Source organism: Sarcophilus harrisii, chromosome 2 (assembly GCF_902635505.1).
Source record: "Sarcophilus harrisii chromosome 2, mSarHar1.11, whole genome shotgun sequence".
In the NCBI taxonomy this organism is placed as follows: Eukaryota; Metazoa; Chordata; class Mammalia; order Dasyuromorphia; family Dasyuridae; genus Sarcophilus; species Sarcophilus harrisii.
In genome coordinates this window covers 419,176,136-419,199,777 of record NC_045427.1, presented here as the reverse complement: position 1 = coordinate 419,199,777, position 23,642 = coordinate 419,176,136, and the positions used below count along the sequence as shown (strand labels likewise).

Genomic DNA, 23,642 nt, shown 5'->3' with positions numbered 1-23,642 from the left:
GATAGATATGATTCCCCATAAAAATAAGAGTATAGAGAACTTAAAGATCTGACCTTTATATCAGCAGTTGAATCCTAAAATGCCATAAAATTTTAAACCTTTCATTTCTTCCAAGGCAAGAGAGAGGGTTTGTTTTATGCTCCATGGCTCTTTCTAGGTGCTTGTAAATGCTTAATGAATAAATTTCAGTTATAATGGGCTGCCCTTTAGCCAGCACATCTAGACCCAGAGCTTTAAAGCTACCACTTCTGTGCTTCTGCTGAACCATTCTGTGTCCAAGGCAGGGCTATGTGGCCCACACAGCAGATGGGTGGGAAAATGTATGGAGACAGTGTTCTTTTTGTAGTGCAATATATGTTTCACATTTGTATTTATTTGACTAAGTATCACATGCATGTCAGGGGTGATTGTATAGACCAAAAGACTGACATTTCTATTTTACTCCAGACCTTGATTTAGAATGAGTAAGACTCTTTAGAATGAATAAGGTTGATTTCAAATCATAAGGCCTTTCTTGATCTCTAACTCCCTCTTTCCCAGATGCCAGTGCCTCCTCCCATTCCCAACTACTCCACTACTCAAAATTATCTCCTATTTACTTTGGATATATCTTAGAAAACATATTTGTTGGTTTAATAGATAGAACACTGGCCTCAAGGTTAGGAAGACCCGTCTCTGACACATATTGTGTGACCCTGGGCAAGTGACTTAACTTCCAAGAGATTTTACAAAAATTATAAATTACAGAGCAGGTATAGACCTCTATTGGTAGAGGGGGGGTTCCTCACCATTAGCTCTCTATACTAATGGAATCACAGGTTTGCTGAGTGCCCTGCTCCCAAGTATTTGGTACATTTTTATATGCATGCATGTTGTTTCACCCAATTAAAAAGTAAGCTTCTTAAGGTCAGGGACTAATCTTTGTCATTATATATCCAGTGTCTAGCACATGCTAGGTGCTCTGTAAATACTTTTTGTTGAATATGATTATTGATAATGGTTAGTTAAATAGGCTTAAGGCTTTCAAAAAAAACCTTATGTTTTAAAAAAGTGGTCATCCCCCAGCCCTTGCCCCCATTCCATACATTTTTGTGCATGCAAATAGAAGATGAGCTAACAGTATAAAGCAGGGAATTTGGCTAGTGTTTTGGAGAAGAATATTGTGTCACTTTGTGCACAAATCATTGTCACCAAACAGAGAAGAGTTACATTTCCATTCCAGCAAATTCTGACAGTGATTAAAAATAATATGATCTCTCAGGCTAATCAGTGTCAAAAACATACAGACAAAGGAGTATAGACTCAGAATAAATGTATTCAATGCATTATAAAGTAAAAATATAATCTGGAGGAAGGTTATCAGATATAACAAAACCCTTAGTTCTATACACAGAAGCCTGTCCTGCAAGCACTTGTTATGACATGGAGAATATGGGAGGGTAAAGGGAATTATTTTCTGATAAGGAATGTTCTGGGATTCCATGTGGGAAAAGACCATGTGACATTGGAGGAGATGAAAGAAAACCCACAGAGTGTTTATATTCAAGGTCTCTCTGTGAATGTTCCTGATGTGTTTCTGAAAAAGACATTTTGTGATGGTCTTCTTGGTCCATAAGAAGATGGAGGGGAAAGGAGATAAGAAAAAGGTGGGGGAGAGGAGTCTTGATTCTTATGATGTCTCTCAATTTTCATGGATTTCAGATGTCAATATTTCCTCATGAGTTCATCACCTTTCTGAGTACTATTCTGGATGGAGCTCAAGACATCATCCTTTGGGGGCTCTGTGGGGGGGCAATCCTTAATTGGGGGCTCTGTGAGTGAGGGATAATTTTGGGAAGTTCTTATTGGCATCCTGACTGCTAGGACAGATTATATTACAATGAATCCTGTTTGAAGTCTCTTGTTGAATTGAAATTTTGTCATATCCAGGATTACTAAACATTTTTTTTTTTTACATTAGAACTATTTGTTACCGGAAACTTTCATGTTATAATGGTATTTGATGTTTTGTTTCTGAGTTACAACAGCGGATTGGATTCAGACATGCCTTTCCAGGCTTGATTTCTGCTTTGAAGTTCATTGAAAGGAAGCTCTTGGTTGGGGTGAAAACTGTCCCTAAATTTGCACGTTCAAAATTCTGTCTTTGCACAGGGGATCTGTCTTCTTTCCAGCCAACATTCATGACAAGTTAATGTAGTCTCAATTTAGCTCTCTTTAGTAACAGATTTGTCATTGCCAAGATGACTATTCATGGGGTATGGATAGCCAGTTGTTTGCAGAGAGAATAGAAAACAAGGGTCTTTTTCTTTCCCAAATCATAAAAATTCCTAATTTGCCATTTTAAGATAGCAGCGAAGACATCCGGGTTTCCTCTAAGGCAGTATCTCCTCATGAGAAGTACCCTGGGTCACATACAAAAGGATATTATGACGGAGAAGGGTCTGGTGAATTTCTGAAGGGTTGGTTTGTTTTACTGGAGTCTAGAAAGGTCCCTGGTCTTCCTTGTTTGCTTGAACACTGTGGTGTCTATTCAGGCTGTGGACATGTTGTGTCAGTGCTGCTGTTGTCGAGTGTTTTTGGTATTTGTTTTCTATTTTGCTGAGCAAAAAAAAAAATCATTCCCAGAGAGATAATTGAAAAATCCAAGGATACAGGAAGAAGTTGAGCAACTATCAGGTTTTTCCTCAAACTGCCTCCAAATATGCTTCTCTCTTGTTTCATCTGTTAGGTGGGCAAATAGTTTGATCTTAAGCATTTCCTCTCCTTCCACTGCCATTGATTTTCTCTTCCCCCACCCTCAACATATCCCCAGGTGTCTCTGTGGTTTGATCACTTCTTTAATACTGATCTGAGAAGAACGAGGCTTGGAGGACTGGGGGACTAGCTGCCTCTCCTGGAGGGGTAGAGCTGCCGTCCTGAGAAGGTTCTGACAGGTCCCCATATTCACTGTTATAAAACGTCTGACCGGCAGCTGGTGTCTGGTAAGACGGCCGACATCTGCCTCTCAGGGCTAAGCGCTCCTCTGTCTGATCCATGTTTCTGCCAGAGCCTTTACAGCTAGGAAAAAAGAGAGAAAGAGAAGAGGAGTTTAGGACTTCATTGATTGGTTCAGATTCATCTAAGCTTCTTGGATTCAAAGGGTAAGACACTAAAATGAAGGCTGTGCCCTGTAAAAAAATGGTGGAACATACCACTCAGCAGGAAAAAAAAAGCCTCTGGCTTTTCCCAATCCATTCCTACATATCTCCCAATTTAATGTAATCACATTCCTTAAAAATCAGCTCAAAACCCCATACTATTTACTGGCTCTCTACTGTGTAAAAGAAAATGGTCTAGCTCATTAGCCAGCTTATCTCAGTGGCTCTTTTTTTTTTTTTTTTAAAGAAACTCTTTAGAAGGTGCTACTATCTTATGTTTACATTGCTTTAATTTCTCATTATTCCCTTTCCTGATTTCCTACTCAGAATCATTTCTTATAATAAAGAATAAAAGAGAAAGGGAAGGAAAAGTTCATGATACATCAAAACTATGCATGTGATACCTATAATGTTCCATACCCATAGTCCCCCACCTCTGAAAAGAGAATTATATTTTCTCATCTTTCCTCTTATGCCAAGCTTGATCTTTATAAGTACAGAGTAGGATTTCCCCTTTTTTCTCTTTCCATAGTTTCCATCCCTGAATTTCATAGGATCTTAAATTTAGAGGTAGAAGGAATATTAAAGGCCATTTAATCAATAAGGAAATTGGTCTTAGAAAGGTTAAGTGATGTGCTCGGCATCACACAGCTAGTGTCTGTTGTCCTGTGTTTTTGGTTTTTTGTTTTTAAAAGATAGTATCATATACATTATAGATTAACAAATGTATTTTGTTGACCTAAGTAATGGGAAAAAATTAATGAAGAGGCTGGAAACAATGAAACACAATTTCTTCCATATATCAGGGAGGTAGGGGCTACTAGGATAAAACATTGAGTATCTATAGTAGATGTTTTTGCTTACTTGTTTTTCTTTATCACAGGAAGGGAAAATTGGATCTGTCCCGGGGGAGTGATCATGATGAAAAGACAAAAAGCATGAATATAGCTTAATTAAAAAAAAAGTTTAGTTGAGTTGAATTGAGTTACTTTATTTATATGGACGGAGAGGAAAGCCCCATGTTCAGTGAAAGAGAATCTTCTGTAGCTCAGACTTGGAAATCTATTACTTACTATGATGTAGACAAAGAAGAACATATCCAGGACTGGTGAATTGCAATTACCTGAATCCCCCTTCTTTTCTGTGTCTGTTTTCTATCCTCTCAAATTCTTCAGAGGCCAAGACCATTCCACTATCAGTTTGGTTTTCCTACAGAAAAAGAGAAAGCAAGCTTCATCTTTATAGGTTTTGTTTTGTCTCCTTAGCTGACTCTACATTGAAGTACAAGTGGGGAAGAAATGCAAGGAATGTCCACCCCATGAAAGGATCAAGGAATCAGATCTACGCTGGAGGAGCCGCAGAGGCCATCTAATCCAATTTCTTAATTTCATCAATGGGGAAACTGAGGCTCAGGCAATTGTAGTGACTTTCCCAAAATCAAAAAGAAAGAGTAAATATCAGAGGTAGTAAATGAGCTTGGGTGCCTTGGCCTCTGCAGACAGTGTGCTTTCTCTTTCTTGGGTCAGTGAGTCAATCAATCAGTCACCGAACATTATTAAGTACTAAATAAACAGGTACTGTGATAATTTACAGAGAAAGACAAAAATCACTGGGCACTCTCAAATGACTCAACCTCAGAATTTTTTTTTAAATAATCGGTGTAAGTAGCATAAAAATGCATTGTTGTCTGCTTTGCTGCTGCTGGAACCTCCTGTGTATGTTGTTCCCTTATTAGAAAATGAGCTCTTAGAGATCAGGGTTTGTCTTGATTTTCCATTTTGTATCCTCATCACAGCTCAATACTCTGACTTAGTAAGTACTTAATGAATGCTTTTTTTCTTCCTCCTTTCCTCCCTTCCTCCCTCTCTCCTTTTTTTCTTCTCCCCTCTCTTGCCTCCCTTCCTCTCTTTCTTGCTTCCTTTTTCCCTCTCTCTCTCTCTTCTTTCTCTCCCTCCTTCCCTTTTTTCCTCCCTTCTTTCCTTTAATAGACTATTACAAAAGTCTTCTGGTTGTTTTTCTGCTTTTAAGTCAAATATAAAATACTCTATATAGCTTTTAAAGCCCTTCATAATTGGCCCCATCCCACCTTTCCAATCTTCTTATACCTAATAATACAGGAACTCCATGACAGAATGACTGATCTTGCTGTCCTCTCACAAAGCTTGTTACATCGCCCAACCTGAGGCTGTCGTGGATCCTGGAACCCTCCCCCTCTTCATTTCTGCCTCTCAGTTTTCCATCAGATTTCAGCTAAAGTTTCACTTACAGGAAGCCTTTCCTGATCCCTCTTAATGCAAGTGCCTTCCCTCCTTCCCTTCAGATTTACTCCAAATTGTTTGTAGCCAAACAAAATTTGAAAGTTACTTCCCGTTAGACTATGAGGCTCTTAAGGGCAGGGATTATCTTAAATTTCTTTGTATCCCCAGTGCTTAGAACAGTGCCTGGCACACAGCAATTTAATAAATGCTTGTTGACTTGATTTGAAGCATAAAACTCTAGCAAATCCCAGGTTCCAGGATAGTATGGTGGTAACACAAGGGAGGGAGCTATTTACAGACATAGATCTTATTCCCTAAATGCAGCCAAAGGCCATTTCTGAGACAGCCAGGGATACTTTCTGTCAAAATAGGCCACGTTTCATTCCTCACAGTCATTCTATGCATTAGTAGTATGTATAATTTCTCTCCATTTTACTGAGGAAATGACTTGCCCCTAGCTAATAAGCATTAGCAGACTCCAACTCAGGTCTTCTGACGCCAAGGCCTGGGTTAGCTCCAACTGGATTCTTTGCCTTTCCCATCTCTGTTGCCCTTATTTGTTAATATAGAAATGTTCTTCGCTTCCCCTTTCCCCCTAGTTTAAGAAGGCTGTTAGTCTAGGGATGTAATTCATTGTGGTAGAAGGAAATGGCTTTGTAAGACTGAATTCTAATCTGCACAAGCCATTAGACTCCATCCTGGGAGTGTCTGGGATGATATTTGAACTAAAGGCATCCCTTAGAAATGAAGATTAGGACACTTAGTCACTAGTGGACTCCATTAGTGGGTCAGAATGAGATACCCTCTATGCAGGAAGGGAAGTGTTGGAAAAAGCCACAGGGGCAGGTTGAAGGACTGTTGTTTCCAGGAGGATGCTTCTGTTGGGGCTCAGAGTACTCTAGAGACACTAAGACAGAGCTGGCAGGATTGACCTTGTAATCCCTGACCTCCACAGCAGGAGGGGGTACAGGCCTTTTGTAAACAGAAATCACTCTGTATAGCAGGTCTGGGAACTCTGTTGGCAATACTGTTTCCTTGCTGCTATTTGGAATTTAAATTTTTACTTTCAAATTCTGAGACACTTGTTTGCTGGGAAAGGCCTTATCTCTGTTCCAAACAGGCATTTCCTGACCTTTCATAACACTAGGGCCAATTTCTCTTTCCTCCGCCTTTACTTACCGGATGTGTTTTAGATGATGTATGAGTCATTGGAAATTCTTCAAAGGTTTTTATTCTTGATGGACACCTGATTTGATTCCCTCCAGTCAAACAACTTGGAAATGATACACAATTATAGTATCTGTTTAAAAGAAAAATACATTATCTTGGGCTGAAAATGCTATTGGAAAACCTAAACTGACCACAATACTAAATGTACTCCTTAAAGTTCCCATTCTGTTCCTTGCTTGTCTATGGGTAAGCCCCTGGCAGCTAAAGAATTGTACAGCTGGAGGAGGACAAGGGGGCCAGCTGCCTAGAGAGGAATGATAGGGGAATACCTTCCTTGGAGTCACTTTTCCATTCTTACAATTGAAAGCAGAGCATTTCTGCTCCTGGAATAATTTCTTAAGCAAAGAAATTGTGTTCACCATTCTGGCAGGCAGAAGGTTTGAAGGGTGAGGGATGTATATATGATGATTTCTTTGGTGGACCTGGAGATATCTCTGTTGGACTAAGGATGGTGGGATGGAAGGGACCTTAGAAGCCATCTAATTTAATTTTATATATGAAGATGAACATGTCTTGAGAAAGTTTTCAAAGGAGATCTTATTCAAATTTGGGTTGAATTAGATGGTCTTTGAGCTCTTTTTCCCCTCTAAGATCTTGGGATTCTAACTCTGACTTGCCCAAACTTGTAGAGATGACAAGTAGCACGGGGGATGAGAGTCTAACCTATGTCCATTATCTCCAAAGAGCAGAGCTTAAATAGTGCCTAGTATATATAGGAACTTAATATATTCCTGTCAACTGACCATTCTTTCCAAGGAGTCCCAATAAGCAGAAAATAAAAAATAATGCACAAACTCCAAATGTTCCTTTATACTTACTGACTAAGCCCTTGGAACTAGAAGTATTCAGGCCTTTTTAAGGCCCAGGAAGTTCTGGGATTTTATTAAACCAAAAGCTGCCTGTTTTTCGACTATTGTTGCAACTCTTTCCCTGCTATCCCCTCATCCCCAGAAAGAGAACTGACCTTGCTGCTAAACTATGGCAATGGAGTCTCAGGTCATATTCTTCTGCATCCAAGTTGTGATGGGCAGCAGAAGGCCCCTGAGAGAAGCCGTCATCCTCTGAACTTTGCGAGTCATTCAGGGGAATGTAGTCCTTTCCTTCCTGAAGAGAAAGTATAGGTTTATGTCAAAGATGTCCAGTGGCTGATACTAAGTACACTGTCTATGCTGATCCACAGGTCTGCATCTGAGTTGTAAAGCAAATGAAAGTCCTAGGCCAATAGAATGAAGGACTCTCAAAAAATTAACTTGGCTAGGGCTTTTTCAGTGCCTGGGAGCTCCTGAAACATTCTCCTTGCTTACTCTCTGCTTCTGGTCTAACTGCCCAATACCTGCTGGTGGTATTAGATTCTTGGGGCTGTTGATTTTGGTCTCTGTAACCCCAGTACTAGCACAGTGTCCTGCACAAAGTAGTTTTTAATAAATGTTTGTTGATTGATTTCTGTAATGAGACATTTCACCTATTTAGAGCAAATACTAAGGCTACTTAGCAACTATCAGGAAAGAGGAAAAAAGTAAAAGCATTTAATGTGATCACTGTATCTTAAAAAAAATAAAGCTACCTTCCTTTTAGATAAAGATAGATTACTTACCATCTCTATATAGGCAATATAGCAGTGAACACATTCATCTATATACATGAACACATATGCATATACACATTCACACAATGACCTAAATATATACTGAATCACTTATATAACACAGGCATACATATGCACATTGATCAGCACATATATTCACATAAACACATATACATGCATACTATACAAACACACATATCCCTCGATGGACACATGCATTTATATCAACATACAGATTATATAAATACAGTCTTTTCTTCCCTCTGAGGTGGAAAGAAGTACGTATATATTAGGCAAAAATGGGATTCATCCCAGAAAGTAATACCTAGGCAGGCAGAGTCCAGCTGATCCAGGTATGGGGAAAAACATGTATTTACCTGCTGTACATTTTCCTGAAGCAGATCTCCCAGGATCTCTACCAGGTCAGAGAATGCAGGCCTTTCCTTGGGGTCTCCTGACCAGCAACTCAGCATGATGTGGCGGCTGTCAAAGGAAAAACCAGACATTTTTCCTATGTTCTTTCCCTTGAATTAGTTGCCTAATTCTCCAGAAAGCAGGGATAAGCCTTTGAGTGAAGGTGGAAAACTCACATTTCTGCTGTGGCGTACTCTGGAGCCCTCATCCGTGTGCCATCCTTAAGTCTTTGGCAGAATTCTTCATTGATCTGCACACCAGGATAGGGAGAGGCCCCTAGGTGGCCACACACAAAGGTGGTTGGAATAGCAAGAAATCAGAACACAAGAATAATCCAGAGAGTTCCTCTCTAGGACAGTGGGAATTAAGTAGTTTTCTTTTCCTCTAGAGGGATTGCTGCCATTCCATTTTTTTCTTGCCATCAGAACTCCTTCTACCCCACACCAAGTTGCTTCTGTCTCCCAAGCAGATACCAAGAGAACTAAGACCTACTTCATTGCTTGGATTAACAAGAGACAGGCCAGAGAAGTTTGAATTGTTATGTATTTTAATTGCTTATATTTTCTGCCTTTCCTGAGGATTTCAAACTAGACTGCTAAAGTTCATTCATTTAAAACCATGACCTTGGAAACGTCCTTGGGGACCATACTTTAATCATGAGATGGCTTTATTACTATAGCATCATTAGTTTTATACAAGTGAAGGCTTGGTCATGTGTGAAGATAGTTTGAGCCTTAAGTATTTAAACATTTTCTTTGTAGCCCTGTTCATCCCACACTCATAGATTTAGTATTTGGAAGTCATTTATTCCAACTCCTTTGCTTTAGAGTTGATGGAATTGAGGACCTGAGAAGTTAAGTCTTTTGCCCCAAATCACACAGGAAGTAGATGACAAGAATCTGGGATTCAAATGCTGCTTAAACTTTAGCTTCAAATCCAGAACTATCTATTCTTCATCATGCTGCTTTCTAATAATTTTATTAGTTTTTACTCCTATTTTACAAAGGCAAAGGGGCTGGCCAGAGATTTAAGTTCTAGTTGTAGTATCATAAATTTGTAATTGGCAGGAATGTAGAATCATAGACCCTAAGGCCACCTAGTTTATCCAAATCCTTCATTTTGCAGAAGAAACTGAGACCCAGAGAAGTAACAAAAGTGATTTTCCCAAGCTCACAAATTTTTTCCCACTTCACCACATATGACCCAGTTCCACCAACATGCTAAGAAACACTGGGCCAATTATTTCTCCTCCCTTTGTTTCTCCTTCTCTGTAAAATGAAGGAGTTGGACTAGCTGATCTATGGCATCTCTTCCAGTTTTAACATTCTACTTTCCACGTTTTCCCAATGAATGAAAGGTTAAGACTAAGACCTCAGCCACAGATTCCATGACTGTCATCTGAATTCACGAGGTTAAGCTACATTTGCCTTAAATGCACTCTGGGTCTCTTGTTGTGTGACCCTGGACAGGGAACTTCACCTCTTCCCACCTCAGTTTCCTCATCTGTAAAATGAGGATAATAACAGCACTTACATCTCAGGGTTGTTGTTAGGATCAAATGAAATAACCTATATAAAGTGCACTGTGAATCTTAAAGCTCTCTAGAAATGCTAGTTATTATTTAAAAGGCTCAGATTCCTCTTTAATATGTCAGTGTGCACATACATGTTGATATGAAGCCCATCAGTGGACATGTGTGTTGTATACACACATGTATATGCCTATGTTTATTGTGTGTTTGTATAGTATACATGTTGATGTGAATATACATGCTGATCAGTATGTATATGTGATATGTGTCATATCAGTGGCTTAGTACATGTATATATACATACATATATGTGTCATTGTTGTGGATGTGCATGTATATGTATTCATGCATAAAGATGAATGTGTTCATTTCTATGTTGCCTATATAGAGATGGTCAGTAATCTACTTTTATCTAAAAGGAAAGTAGCTCTTTTTTTTTTTTTTTTTTTTTTTTTTTAAGGTACAGTGAGCACATGATTGTGGTCTGAATAAATGAGATTTAGACATATTCTGATCTCCTTATTTAGGACGTAAATACTTAATTAGCCTTTAGTACTTACCTAAGGAAAAGATCTCCCAGAGCAAGACTCCAAAAGACCAGACATCACTTTGGGTGGTATAGACCTTGTCAAAGATGCTTTCTGGGGCCATCCACTTTAGAGGGAGCCGGGCCTGTGATATAAAGGGACCAGCTCTTAATCAAGCTGGGCTTAAACTTGTTAATTCAAAAGGGAGCAGAGGGGAGGGCATAATCACATTCTTCTGAGTGATGCAAAGGTTAAGAGTGGGATGCTCTCCACATCTCTCAATATATCCCTATCATTCCCTTATCACCTCTCCCCTCAACCACAAAAGCCTCTTAATTGCTCTCCATCTCACAAGACTTTCCTTTCTCCATTGCATTACTTAATTTTATCCAAACTACCTAAAGCATAACTCTGGTCATGTTGTCTCTGTCTTCTCTCTCCCCTACTCTCATAAACTCAAGTGACCCCCTATTGCTGCTAGGATCAAATATAAGCTCTTTTGGTTGGTGTTTAAATTTCTTCACGGTTCTACCGTTTCAATCATATTATCTAATATTTCTCTATGTGACCTCTGTAGCTATTCTGACTTATTTTCTCATACACAATGCCTAATCTCCTGACTCTGTGCTTTTGCCTTGGCTGTGCCCATTCTTGGGATGCTTTCCCTCCTCACCTCTGCCTTTTCAAATGCACTAATCCACTTCAGATCCTCCAAGTCTCAAGCAGTCCCTTTTACACAAAACCTTTCTGGTTCCTCAGTCTCTTGTATCTTCCCTCACAAGGTTACCCTATATTTGTTCTTTATGTGTTTTGTACATATTTATTTGTATGTAGACATATAATCTATATCTATATAAAATAGGAAGCTACATGTGGATATCTATTTATGTTTGGGCATATAATGGGCATCCATTACAATGTCGACTTCTTGAAGGCAGAGATTGTTTCCTGTTGATTGGTGCATCTTCAGTGCCTAGCACAGGGCCTGGCTAATGATAGAAACAAATGTTTGTTGATTGATCGATTCTAATAAAAAACAGACTTATTGAATAGTGAGCCTAAATAGTCATCCTCTTCCAGGCGGAGCCTGCTTCCTCCTTTGCCCTTTTGACACTATTGTTCACACTGTTATCAGGACTGCTTCTTTTCCTCAAAGGGCCAGCAGGGTTCCCAGCCAGGTACAGAGAAGGTGAGCTGGGCTCCAACCTTCTCCCAGTTTTGTCCTACAGGGGCATCGGGCCTTCATGCATTCCCAACTTCTGTGTGCCCTCCAGGCTGTGTTGCAAAGCCTGACCTTATTATCTTTGGATCTGTTGGGCCCCAAGCTTCATACTCACACTGCCCTTCCTGACATAATCGGGGTCTTTGTAGATGTCCCGGGCCAGTCCAAAGTCACAGATCTTCACCACGTTGTTCTCTGACAACAAGATGTTTCGAGCAGCCAGGTCTCTATGAATGCACTGGGGAAGGGAAGGAGAGTGAGACGTCAGACAGACTCTCTGGCCAATTAAGGTTTCTTGATGGTGGGTGGGATTAGTCATTGCTAGCTCATGGCTCAGAAGAAGCTGGCAGACAGAATTCAGGGGATTTTTATATTTGGGAGGCCATATATCAACTGTCTGACTCCATTAAGTGTCTTCCCAGCATTTGTAACCAAACCAACCTCCAACGTAGCTCAAGTTATACATATATGCACTTTAAAAGCCCGTTGTCCTTTCCTTACATCATAAACTTGTTCTGTGACACTGGGACAGAAAATGTAGGGGTGGAAGGGAGAGAAAGAGAAGGGGGGAGGTTCCATGGAAACACTGTCATAAATAGCTGATCAGCTCCGTTTTATAATATTTTAGTAGAGTTCAATATTAAATCATAGCATACAGTTATAATTTGCCCGTCATGTTACTATAAAAGGCTGTAGGTGTAGGCAATGTCATAGAGAGTATACTGGGCTGGGCTGGGCTGCTGGCTGACATATGGGTGGTGAGGTTGAATAATGATGTTGTATTCACCTTGGTGTACTTCATAGAGCCTGGCCTCTCATTTCACTGCCCATTCTTACTTTTACCAGACAGCACACCAGGGGAATATGAGGAATTCAAGCCAATCAGTGAGTACTTATTAGCCTATCTGCCTTTAAAGGCTAGCCTAGGGAAAAGGATGAAGTTAATATATAAACCATTGGTTTTGGATCATCTCCAATTTTAGTTATCAGTATCACCTTAATTACTTTGGAGAAGGAAAGTCAACTGTTCTAACAGCAAAGGCTTTGTACTCAGAACTGCTTCATGAGCTACTCTGGCAATAGCTTTCTATTTCCAAATAAAAAGCTGAATTTTTCTCCTGGAGGAGGTGGCACAGGCCTGCAGTCAGGAAGACATAGCTTCAGATATGACCTCAGACATTGACTGTGTGACCCAGGGCAAGTCACTTAATCTCTTTGCCTCAGTTTCTTCATCTGTAAAATGGGAAGAATAATAGCACCATTTCTAGGGTGGTTGTGAGAATAAATTGAAATAATATTTGTAAAGTGCCTATATAGTGGTGGATACTTAATAAAAATTTTTTTGAAACCCTTATTTTTATTTGTGATTTGCCTACAAGGTCATATGAGTGAGTAGTAGAGCCAGAATTCAAATCTTAAATTTTCTAATTTCAAATACTCTGCTTTTTTTTTAATCAGTAATACTTCTACACTATATTGCCTGAAGAAGGATTGAGTTCATAGCCTAGATCTACTCTGAAAGATTTTCCCTGTGCAAGTGCTAAGTGTAATCCAAAGCCTCACTGGTTGACTGTGATCTTGGACACTCCCCAGAGCCTTAATTTCCCTATCTGTTAAAATAAAGATAATATTTGTCCTGTGTCTCACAGAGGACTACTGTAAGGACAATGAAAACAAAATAATTTGTACAGGAAAAAAGTAGATAGAATCCATCTGACATTAAAATATCATGAAAATGCAGCAAAATGACATCACAGTGAACAATTAGGTCCTTAGAGTGATATCATGATTGTCATTTTGTATAATGAGTATTAGTTCTGGAGTCAAAGAATCAAGGTTTAAATACTGCTTCCTACTTGGTGGGTCATTTGATACCTCTGGGCTTCCTTCTCTTTATTCCTAACATAGGAGGCTAGACAAGAATCTTTGGAACTATTCTAGCTTGATCAATGAACAGTAGAAAAGCAGGCCTATAGGGGGTCATCTGGTATTCTATATTAAGGATGTGGTAGTAAAATGAAACAAGATGAAATAATGTTAAGTGGAGTATGTCCACAAAATGGAAGTGTTTGTTGTCATAATTCTTGTTGCTCTTTGACTGTTTGTTCAGAGAATCCCTAATGCTTTTCAGGAGACAGCTTCTTTTAGAAGGGTCAGCAAAACTTCCACCCTTTTCTCACCTTTCTTGAAGCAAGGAACTCCATCCCTCGGGCCACCTGGAAGCTGTAGCAGATCAGGTCTTCCATGGTCAGAGGACTTTGCCACAGGTCATCCTCTGCCCAAAGAAAACCAGGAGAAACATGCATTTAAAACCTAGACTGAAATCACTGGGGTTTGCCTAGGACAGGCTTCTTCTCTTCAGCTCAAACTCCATGAACAAAGAGGGAATGATTAGATTTTCTTATGTGCTTCTGAGGTACGGAAAGTTGGGCTTCTCCTTCTGTATTTGAAAAATTTGAATTAATTCATCTAGATTTGAGGGAGGTCATTCATTTCCAGGGGAAACCAGGATGGAATTCCTATCCCCTCTAGCTGTTAGTCCCTTCACATCTCCTATCCCCCTTTGTATCTACAGAGTGACTTAGTACTGTTTTAAGCTTTAATAACTGCAGAAGTCTAAATGCTACAAACTTACCAAAATTACCATTAAAATTTATTCAGATTTCTTTTACATTGATTTTGTTGTATGAATTTCAAATAATGCATTTTTAATTTTAGTTTTTAATTTCATTCCCTGTTATGGCTAGGATCTTAAGGTTTAGAATTAAAAATGCAGTTTCCAATCACTAAGTAGTAGATGATAAAAGTTTGAAAATTGACTAAGACAATGAATAGCACAAGACAGTGATTGAACTGAATTTTATTAAGAAACATATCAATATTTAAAAAATAAATAATCTTTCAAATTTTTTTTGTAAATTGATAACAACTTCTGAAGTTGTTAAAGTTTAAAATACCAGTAAAACTTTTAAGACATTCTGTATTCATTCATTCCTTTTCCCTTCTTCCCTCTGTCTCTGTCTCTCTATGCTTGTGTGTGTGTCTTTCTCTATCTTTTTCTGTTTCTGTCTCTCTCCTCCCTCTTTGTATATGTATCTCTCTATCTCTCTCCACTCCCATCTGTTTCTGCCTGTTTCTCTCTCTCTCTTTGTCTTTGTCTCAGGCTGTCTCCTACAGATAGTCCTCATAGACTGTAAAAGAGGCTATTTCAACTTTTGTCTTGTATTTCCAGGACCTGACTAGCTAGTACTTAATGAATGCTTATTGTTTGACTGATTGCTTGATTGATTAAATACTTCTGGGAATTGTTAGAGTAGTTGTAAGACTCAAAATTTTTTGAATTTCCATTGGGATAGTTTCAGATGATCAACATGGACTGTGGGGTGGGTGTTCCTGCTTTTCTATGGCAGGGGGGATCATGGCACAAGCACTATGTCATGTGAAAAATGTACTGGATTTTGAATCCAAGGAAAAATCACATTTCTAAGCTCTTCAGCTCTAAAATGAGTCTGTTGGTGTAAATGGCCTTTAAGGCCAATTGATAGATATCTATTCATTTTCCAATTCTTTGTTACTACAAAAAGAGCTGCTACAAACATTTTTGCACGTGTGAATCCTTTTCCCTTCTTTATCATTTCCTTGGGATACATACCCAGTGGTGGCACTGCTGGGTCAAAGGATACGCACAGTTTGATAGTCCTTTGAGCATAGTTGCAGATTGCAGAATGGTTGGATCAGTTCACAATTCCACCAACAATGTATCAGTGTCCCAGTTTTCCCACATCGCTGTAACATTTTTCATTATCTTTTCCTGTCATCTTAGCCAATCTAAGAGGTGTGAGGTGATATCTAGAGTTGTTTTAATTTGCATTTCTCTAATCAATAGTGATTTAGAATATTTTTTCATATGATTGTAGATGGCTTTAATTTCATCATCTGAAAATTGTCTGTTCATGTCCTTTGACCATTTATCAACTGGGCAATGGCTTGAATTCTTATATATTTGGCACATTTCTTTATATATTTTAGAAATGAGACCTTTATCAGAAACACTGGATGTTAAGATTTTCTCCCCGCTTTAAATCTTGTTTCTGCTGGTTTTGTTTGTGCAAAAACTTTTTAATTTAATATAATCAAAGTTGTCCATTTTGCTTTTCATAATGTTCTCTAGTTCTTCTTTGATCATAAATTCCTCCTTTTCCCAAATTATACCCTGTTCTCCTAAATTTTTTTAATGGTATCATCCTTCATGCCCAAATCATGTATCCCCCCATAGCTTTTAATTAAAAAAAGGCAGAGTCCATGAATCTGTCTTTGGCAATGTTTCCAAGGGGTTCATATCTCTGAAGCCAGAACATTTTTCTTACTGTTTCATGGCAATTAGGAAATATGATTCAACCAAGGTGACCCTTACTGGTCAACCATCTATGATAACCCATTCCTGATTATCTTTTCATTAGATTGAATAACTCTGGAGTCATCGTGTATTTTGGGAGGATAACAAAACCATAGATTTAGAGCTGGGAAGGACTTTGGAAGTCACTTAGTCCAGCTGCCTCTTTTTATAGATGAAGAAATCATGGCCCAGAGAAGTTGAATAGCACAAGTAATAAATGGCAGAATTGGAATTCAAATCTTTCAAATCCTACATACCATGGGACAAGAAATCAATTGGTCTCCTCATCCCTAAAGATTTGCCCGTTTTTTGGATTGTAGTTCTCTCTGTTCTTGTCACTGTGCCTGTTTTTCCTTCAGATCCAGGGACAGAAGAACAGTCATCATGCTGATGACCTTGGAACTGTAGGCCAAGAACTAAATTGGTGGAATTCAGAAAAACCAGCTCCCTTACCATCTTGGATAGGCTGGGCCCGGGAAGCAAGGCCTTTCCCCAGCAGAAAGCGAGAGAAGATTGCATTGTCACTGGTGCCAGTCCTGCTCCTTCTGTCTGCCTTCACAGCCTCCACCATGGAACGGACTTGGTTTCGAAGCCTAGGGGACTTTTCCTGGGGAAACAACAGGTGTAAGTGAGTCATACAGCTTAGAAACTTGAAGCTCTCAGTTTCCTTCTGTAATAAGGGATGCTAGGGACCCCATGAAATTTATTTTCCTGAAGGAGAGCTCTAGTCTCCTTCATAACTTCTCTTGGGCAAGGGGAAAAGGGAGTTGACCCTTGGTAAGGAGTTATTAAAACAAGGTCTCTGCACACAGACTGCATGTATGTAAGGGAAAGGAGCTGAATACATACACCTGAAGTTGAACCAAAAGTGCTCCCTGAGGCCATCTCCAATCCTACTTTCTGTCCCACCCTTCCCACAGGTCAATACCCTTTGGGACTCTGTGTCAGGGGCAAGGTTTGTGCACTACAGTGAGACCCATAGAAAGTGTAGAGCCCAGTGCCATAGCAGCCTTAGATTTATTTGAAGCCATATCTACCTCCAAAAGAAAGTAGACACTCTCTGAAGCTGGTTCTAGGGTTATAGCCACTAAAACCCAGATTCTTACAGTCAGAAGAGGCTGAAGATCCATCAAGTGCAACCTCAGCATGAACAGGAGTCCTTATTAAATGGCCATCTAGTCACTATTTGGAGACCTGATCTGACCTGATCCTCTAGCACCAGCTTTTGGAAAGCTTGCTCTGGTAAGGAGTTTTTCTTTCTTTTGAAACCTGCATTTTTGAAACTTCTTCCCCTTACTTCCTACCTTCCAATTGCTCCCAGCTCTGCCCTTGTGGGTCAAAAAGAATTTTATTTTATTTTTTCCATAGTAGCTCTTCAAATACTTGAAGAGAATGATCATGCTTTTCCTCTCTCAGATTCTGAAAGCTAAATATCTCCTATTCCTTTATCTGATCTTTATATAGTTTGGATTTAAGTTCCTTCATCATGTTGGTCACTCTTTTCTGAGACTCTTCCAGGGGCTACATATATTAAGAACAACGTGAGAGCAAAGAGAGTACCTGACACAAAATTGTGGACAAAGAGGTCTCTGGAGATTATTTAAACATTGCCATTTGTCGATTCCATTTTGAAAGCTCATTTACCATGGTTCAGTGGCCTCATGGTAGGTTATACAAGAACACGACATTGAGGGGCAACCAGAGCCAGAGAAGTTGCCCTCAGACACTCTTTGAGTGAAACTACTTACTCTGTAAGGACTGAAGTCTTCTCTCTTGGTCCGAAGGTAGTTGGAAAGATTCCCATATTTGCAGAATTCCACAATAACCATAAGAGGACCTAAAAGAGAGACAGAGAAAGAGATAAGAGAGAAGGATCATTGTGAGAGGCCTAAAAAAGGAAAAGAATCTATAAATGGCCAGGGACATACAGACAAATTATAGTTACTATACAGTAGTAATAATAATAATATTGTGGGGAAGTTAGGGAGCACAGTAGATAGAGGAATGGTCCTGGAGTCAGAAGGACCAGAGTTCAAATCCAGCTTCAGATACTCAACTATTATTTCCTATGTGATCCTGGGCAAGTCACTTAACCCTGATTGCTTCACCAAAATCCAATTCAAGGCAAAGCAAAAAAACCAAACCAAAACAAAAAAAAAACCCAAACCCTCAAACCAAAAAATCCCCCATACTAATAATGTTATCCCACTTGCTTCCTAGGCCTGTGGACATTTCCATTTCCAGAAGCATAGCTCAGAGACAGAGTGTTATTGGAGAGGAGTGTGACTTCTGACTGGCTGAGCCATTTCTGTTATATGTGTGTGTAGAGAGACTGTGGGAAAAAAAGTGAGGGAAGTGGAGAATGGAATGAAAGACACTGATGGAGAGAAGTCTTGGGCTTTTGAATAGCTTGTGGGAGTTCCAAGAGCTACAGACATAGAGAGGAGCCTGGCGCCCAACCTCTTGCTTTCCAGCTGCTATAACCCTAGAGACTGCCAAGAGTACATTTCCCTGGAGAGGTTGTTGTCATTTTGAACTGAAATTTTTGTCTTGTTCCTCAATTGAAGAGCTCATCTACCCTAACATGTATAACTAATCTGATTTCTGTTTAATTCTTATTTTGATAAGGGGATTTAAAAACTATTTGTTATTTTTGCCCCAAGTTTGGTAGAGGAAGCCAGACTGGTGAATGGTCACTCTCCTGGTCTAGAGGAGTCTATTTCCCACCCAGAGGAACTTAGTGCAAATGGTGCTATTCTAAACCCCCAAAGAATTGTACCCCTCTGCTATATGAGTGTGGTAGATAGCTCTAATACCTCTCTTGGAGATAGGCCATTTAAGGAGAGAGTTCCCAGACAGTTTTTCTCTTGCCCCTCACAATGGTCTTCCTTGCAGACAAGAGAGGCCAAATCTCAGATCAGATAGTAATCTGTGCCACACATAGGCCATCCATGTGTATATTAGGCAGCAATAATAACTAGTATTTATATAGTGCCTTAAAGTTTGCCAAGAGCTTCACAAATAATCTCATTTCATCCTCATAAGAACCCTGGGTGATAGATGTTATTGTCATTTCCATTTTTTTGATGAGGAAACTGAGCCAAAGAGCAGTTAAATGAATTGCCTAGAATTACACAGGCAGCATCTGAGACTCTTTTTGAACCAAGGCTTCCTGACTTTGAATACAGTGCTCTATTCACTGCCTCACTTAACCTGGTAAGTCCATGCACCATCCAGTGTATATTACTTATACATTAAGAAATTAAATCCAGAATCTGGCTACACTAATAATAGTTCACAGTTATATAGCATTTCAAGGTTGGTGAATTGCTTTAAACACATTTTTTCATTTGAACTATTAGGTCTGCTATTATCAGCCCCATTTTGTAGGTAAAGAAACTCAGAGAAACACCATGATTTGCCAAGAGTCTCACAATAAGAAATTTGAATTTGAATCAAAGTTTTTTTTCTTGTTCAGTATTTCCATGCTTTAAGCTACACTATTGGTCCATCTCATCTGTGACTGCTGAAATTAGAATTATCATGTGCCACTCAAATTTATTAAAAGCTAAAGGGAGGCAATAATAATAGCTAATATTTAGAGAGTGCTTTAATGTTTGCAAGCTATTTACATTTATCATCTCATTTGATTCTCATATGCTATAGGTGGTATAATTTTTTTTTTACAAATGAGGAAACCGAGGGTAAGAGGTTAAGTAACTTGCAAAATTCAAACTCATATCTTTCTGACTCCAAGTTTGGCATCTTATCCACTACACTGGATGTGATGGAGTGGCTGGAAGTCTGCACTGCCTCAAGTGCAGTCCTGGACTGCAGCTATCTGACGTTTTACTGAAGAAACAGAGCTCATCTGGGGCAATGCAGATGGTGTGAGGAGATCTTGCCCATCCCCCTGTATCAGAATTATATTCCCTGAGAGATAGAACATAAAAGTGCTCATGAGTTCTTAGAATAATAAAGAAAAGATTATTCTATTCAGTCTGAGAATGAGGAGACTGGGCTGTGGCAAAAGATACGAGTCTTAAAGAGATGAGATATTTATAATTTTTAAAAATATAGGTTTGCTCTCAAACCTTGTTTTGCTTAATGGTTGTTTCTATAGACTATCAAAATTAAAAGCTTCTCAAATCTTCAACTTCTTCTAGTCTCCTGCTTCCTTCCCTCTTATCTACAAACACAGCTAGGTCCCTCACCTCTTTAAAAAACAATCACTTGGCCCAACCATTCCCTCATATTGTTGTCCTATATCTATTTCATCTCACAGTCAAATTTCTAGAAAAAGTGGTCCAGGTTTGTTGCCTCCACTATTTACTTTATACATGCTGTATATATTGTTATAAGTATTCATCTTCTCCAATAGAATAATGATAATAATTACTATTTATAGTAGTACTTTGAGGTTTGCAAAATGCTTTGTGTACATTATCTAATTTTAATAGACCAAAAGCCCCTGGAGGCCAGAGACTTCTTCTTTTTGTCTTTGTACCCCCAGTGCCTAGCACAGTGCCTGGCATGTGATAGAATCTTTGTGGATGGATTGTTAACTTGATCACTGAAGGTAACTTTGTCTTTGGTTGCTTTGCTAAGTCACACTTATTTGCTACTTCTTAGTGGCAGTGAAGAAGAGCACAATGTCACAAGTAAGCCAGAGAAGAGAAACAAAGGAATCTTTCCCAGCTTGCGCAGTTTCAGCTCAGGACTGCAATTGAGACATGGGAACTTGCAGCCAAGGGTCTGAAACATGACTTGTTCATCAAAGAAATACAACTGAATTAAAATTTTGTCTAGAGAATGTTGATACCTTCAGTGAAAACAGGTACCCCTATACCCACCAGGGTAGGAATCCAGCTCCTTCCTCCTTCATATCTGCCATCCCCTCAATTCTTCCCCTTCCATGTCTGGCACCACTTCCCCCACCCCCAATTCTTCCTTCTTTATATGTCTCCTACTTTCCCTTGCCCGAAAATCCCCCTCCTTCAGGTACTCCCCCCCTCCAAGTCATCCTTTGCAGGTCTGGCCCTACCTTCTCAATGCAGCCCTCTCCTTATCTGGCACTCCCTTCCTCCCCAATCTCAAATGGCTCCACCCCCCGGCACTAACCATTGGGCTTGGTGCAGGCCCCCAGGAGATTGACCACATTGAGATGGTTTCCAATGTGTATCAAAATCTTCAGCTCCGACATCAGTGCTTTGTGCTCACTGGCAGTAGCCCCCTCTGGAAAGAAACAGCATGGCGTTGAAGGCTTCCCTAGCCCAGTCAGTCTGAGTTACTTCTTTACCATCTCTCTGCGTAGGGGCCTGGCTCTGCCAGCCTCACCCTCCCAGAGCAGCCATAGCCAGGACCCACTGAGGGAAAAGGTGTGTGTGTATTGGGGAGGGGCTCTTCACAGGGCTCCTCAGTGGCCAAGCTCTGCCACTGATGGCCTTGGCCCAGTCCCACTGAGAAAACCAGGTCCTACATCATTCCTTTCTCTTCAGAAAGACTGGCTCTCTTCTCTTTGCTCAGGCAGGGGCAGCAGAGCTGGCCTAAAGGGACTCTCTTGCAGGGGCTCCTAGAATCTTTCTTCAGGACTCTAAGCCAGGGGCTCTATCTATCCTGGACGCTGGAGAGTCAGGCTCACAAGCGGCTATGCTGAGCAGGCAAAGGCAGAAACTGACTACTTTCTTGCCCCTGCTTCCTACTTGTGTGCAAAATGCTTCCTGTCTGTCTGCCCTGCCTCCCTCCATCCTTCAGCTGTGTGGGAATAAGGACCGTGCACGCTCAGGGACCTTTGTGTTCTGGGATCTGTCCCAATTGGGCTTCACCGATGCTGTCCCCCCTGCTCCTTCCCACACAGGATACCACCTGGCAGCTGAGGTTCAGAAGGAAGAACATTAACTTTGGAGTCAGAGTCCTGCCGCTGGCCCTCAAAACCTGTGGGATCTTGGGCCGATCACTTAGATTTCTTTGTGCCTAATGTCCCTTATATGTAAAATGAAGGGACTGGACCAGATGAATGACAAGGTCACTTCCAGCTCTAGACCTTTACATGAGTCTGTACAGGCCCACAGGACACTTTGCCTCTGGGGCAGACTTTTTGGTGAGGCACAAAGCCTTGTTTCTCAGAGAGCTCCAGCCTCTCTTTCTTTTCAAAGCATCACAGTGGAAAAGGGCCACTATCTTTGTTAAGATCCCATATTTAGATGGTATTTTAAGGTTTCTAAAAATTCAAGACTTTTTTTTACTGTCAGGTTTGCAAAATACTATTTTATTTGATCCTCAAAACAGCTCTGTGAGCAAGGTGTATTATTATTCCCATTTTACAGATGAAGGAAACTGAGACTGAAGGATTGTTACTTATCCAGGCCAATATCTGAGGTGACAGTCGAATACAGGTCTCTCTGATTTCAGGTCTAGCACTTGCTACTTTACCACCACCTTCGGAGCAAGCATGAAGAGTGTCTGCCCTCCCATTTGACCCCCAGTGACCAGCTTACCTTTCAGCATTTTGACTGCCACCTTATCACAGCTGTTGCCCTTGTTGATACCAAAGGCAGAGGCTTCGACCACCTTTCCAAAGGCCCCATGTCCTAGGACTCTCCCTGTTGGGCAAAAGGAGAGAGGGGAAAGGGAAAGGAAAGGGAGAAGAAAGGGATGGGTCATGGTTGTTGTATGTGAATAGAGAGGTGCAATGAGGGGAAACAGCTTCGGTTATGGGGCGTAGGAGGTGGCAGGGAGGGGAGCCAATAGGGCAGGATGGTAGAGTGCAGGCATGGGAGTCCAGGGCCAGAAGGACTGAGGGGTGCTGAGTCAGCCATGGCGTGCCTGCCACAATATGGAGAAAAAGGCAGAGCCTAAAACTCAGCCGAACTGTGGCCAAACAGGAAGGGGCTGGGGGCGAAAGAGAAGGACCAAAGCAGAAGAGGAGAAGAGGGAAGAGGAAGGAGCCAGCATCCTCTCCCTCCAGGTGCTCACAGCCCTTCCCTAACTGAAAGCAGGGATGGAGGCAGGAAATAGCTCATGGGGCTCTGCAGATCCACCAGACCCCTGGGGGGCATGGGAAAGGGGAGCTCTGTGCCTGGGGGACTAGGGGTCACAGGCCCGGATGGGTGGGTCAGGATGAGGGGACAGATGTGTCTGTATTTCCGGGATGAGCTTTAGGAATGGAAGGAATTTCACATGTCCCCAAGCAGGTGTGGAGGATGAGGATCCAACTCTTTCCCCATCTGCTTCCCACAAGTCCTTCACTAACCACTGCACTGATCTCTCCTTTCCTCTTCCCCAGGAAGAGCCTTCAGGTTAGCACTATTTCACAAGCCACATATTTCCCAGTGATTTTCCC

General features: G+C 40.5%; 1 protein-coding gene across 1 annotated transcript in view; it reads right to left on the bottom strand.

Annotated features, from left to right (window-relative positions):
- Window positions 1-1,295: 1,295 nt before the first annotated feature.
- Window positions 1,296-23,642, bottom strand: part of FLT4 (fms related receptor tyrosine kinase 4) — a 111,373-nt gene continuing 89,026 nt past the window's right edge. The window contains exons 18-30 of the mRNA XM_031953816.1: window positions 22,798-22,902; window positions 21,422-21,535; window positions 18,049-18,137; window positions 16,754-16,907; window positions 14,085-14,179; window positions 12,020-12,142; window positions 10,716-10,827; window positions 8,801-8,900; window positions 8,588-8,693; window positions 7,590-7,729; window positions 6,575-6,695; window positions 4,261-4,346; window positions 1,296-3,057 (exon numbers count right to left, since the gene is read on the bottom strand). Coding sequence (XP_031809676.1) covers window positions 2,838-3,057; window positions 4,261-4,346; window positions 6,575-6,695; window positions 7,590-7,729; window positions 8,588-8,693; window positions 8,801-8,900; window positions 10,716-10,827; window positions 12,020-12,142; window positions 14,085-14,179; window positions 16,754-16,907; window positions 18,049-18,137; window positions 21,422-21,535; window positions 22,798-22,902 — 1,565 coding nt within the window. The 3' untranslated portion in view covers window positions 1,296-2,837. The remainder of the gene's footprint in view (window positions 3,058-4,260; window positions 4,347-6,574; window positions 6,696-7,589; window positions 7,730-8,587; window positions 8,694-8,800; window positions 8,901-10,715; window positions 10,828-12,019; window positions 12,143-14,084; window positions 14,180-16,753; window positions 16,908-18,048; window positions 18,138-21,421; window positions 21,536-22,797; window positions 22,903-23,642) is intronic.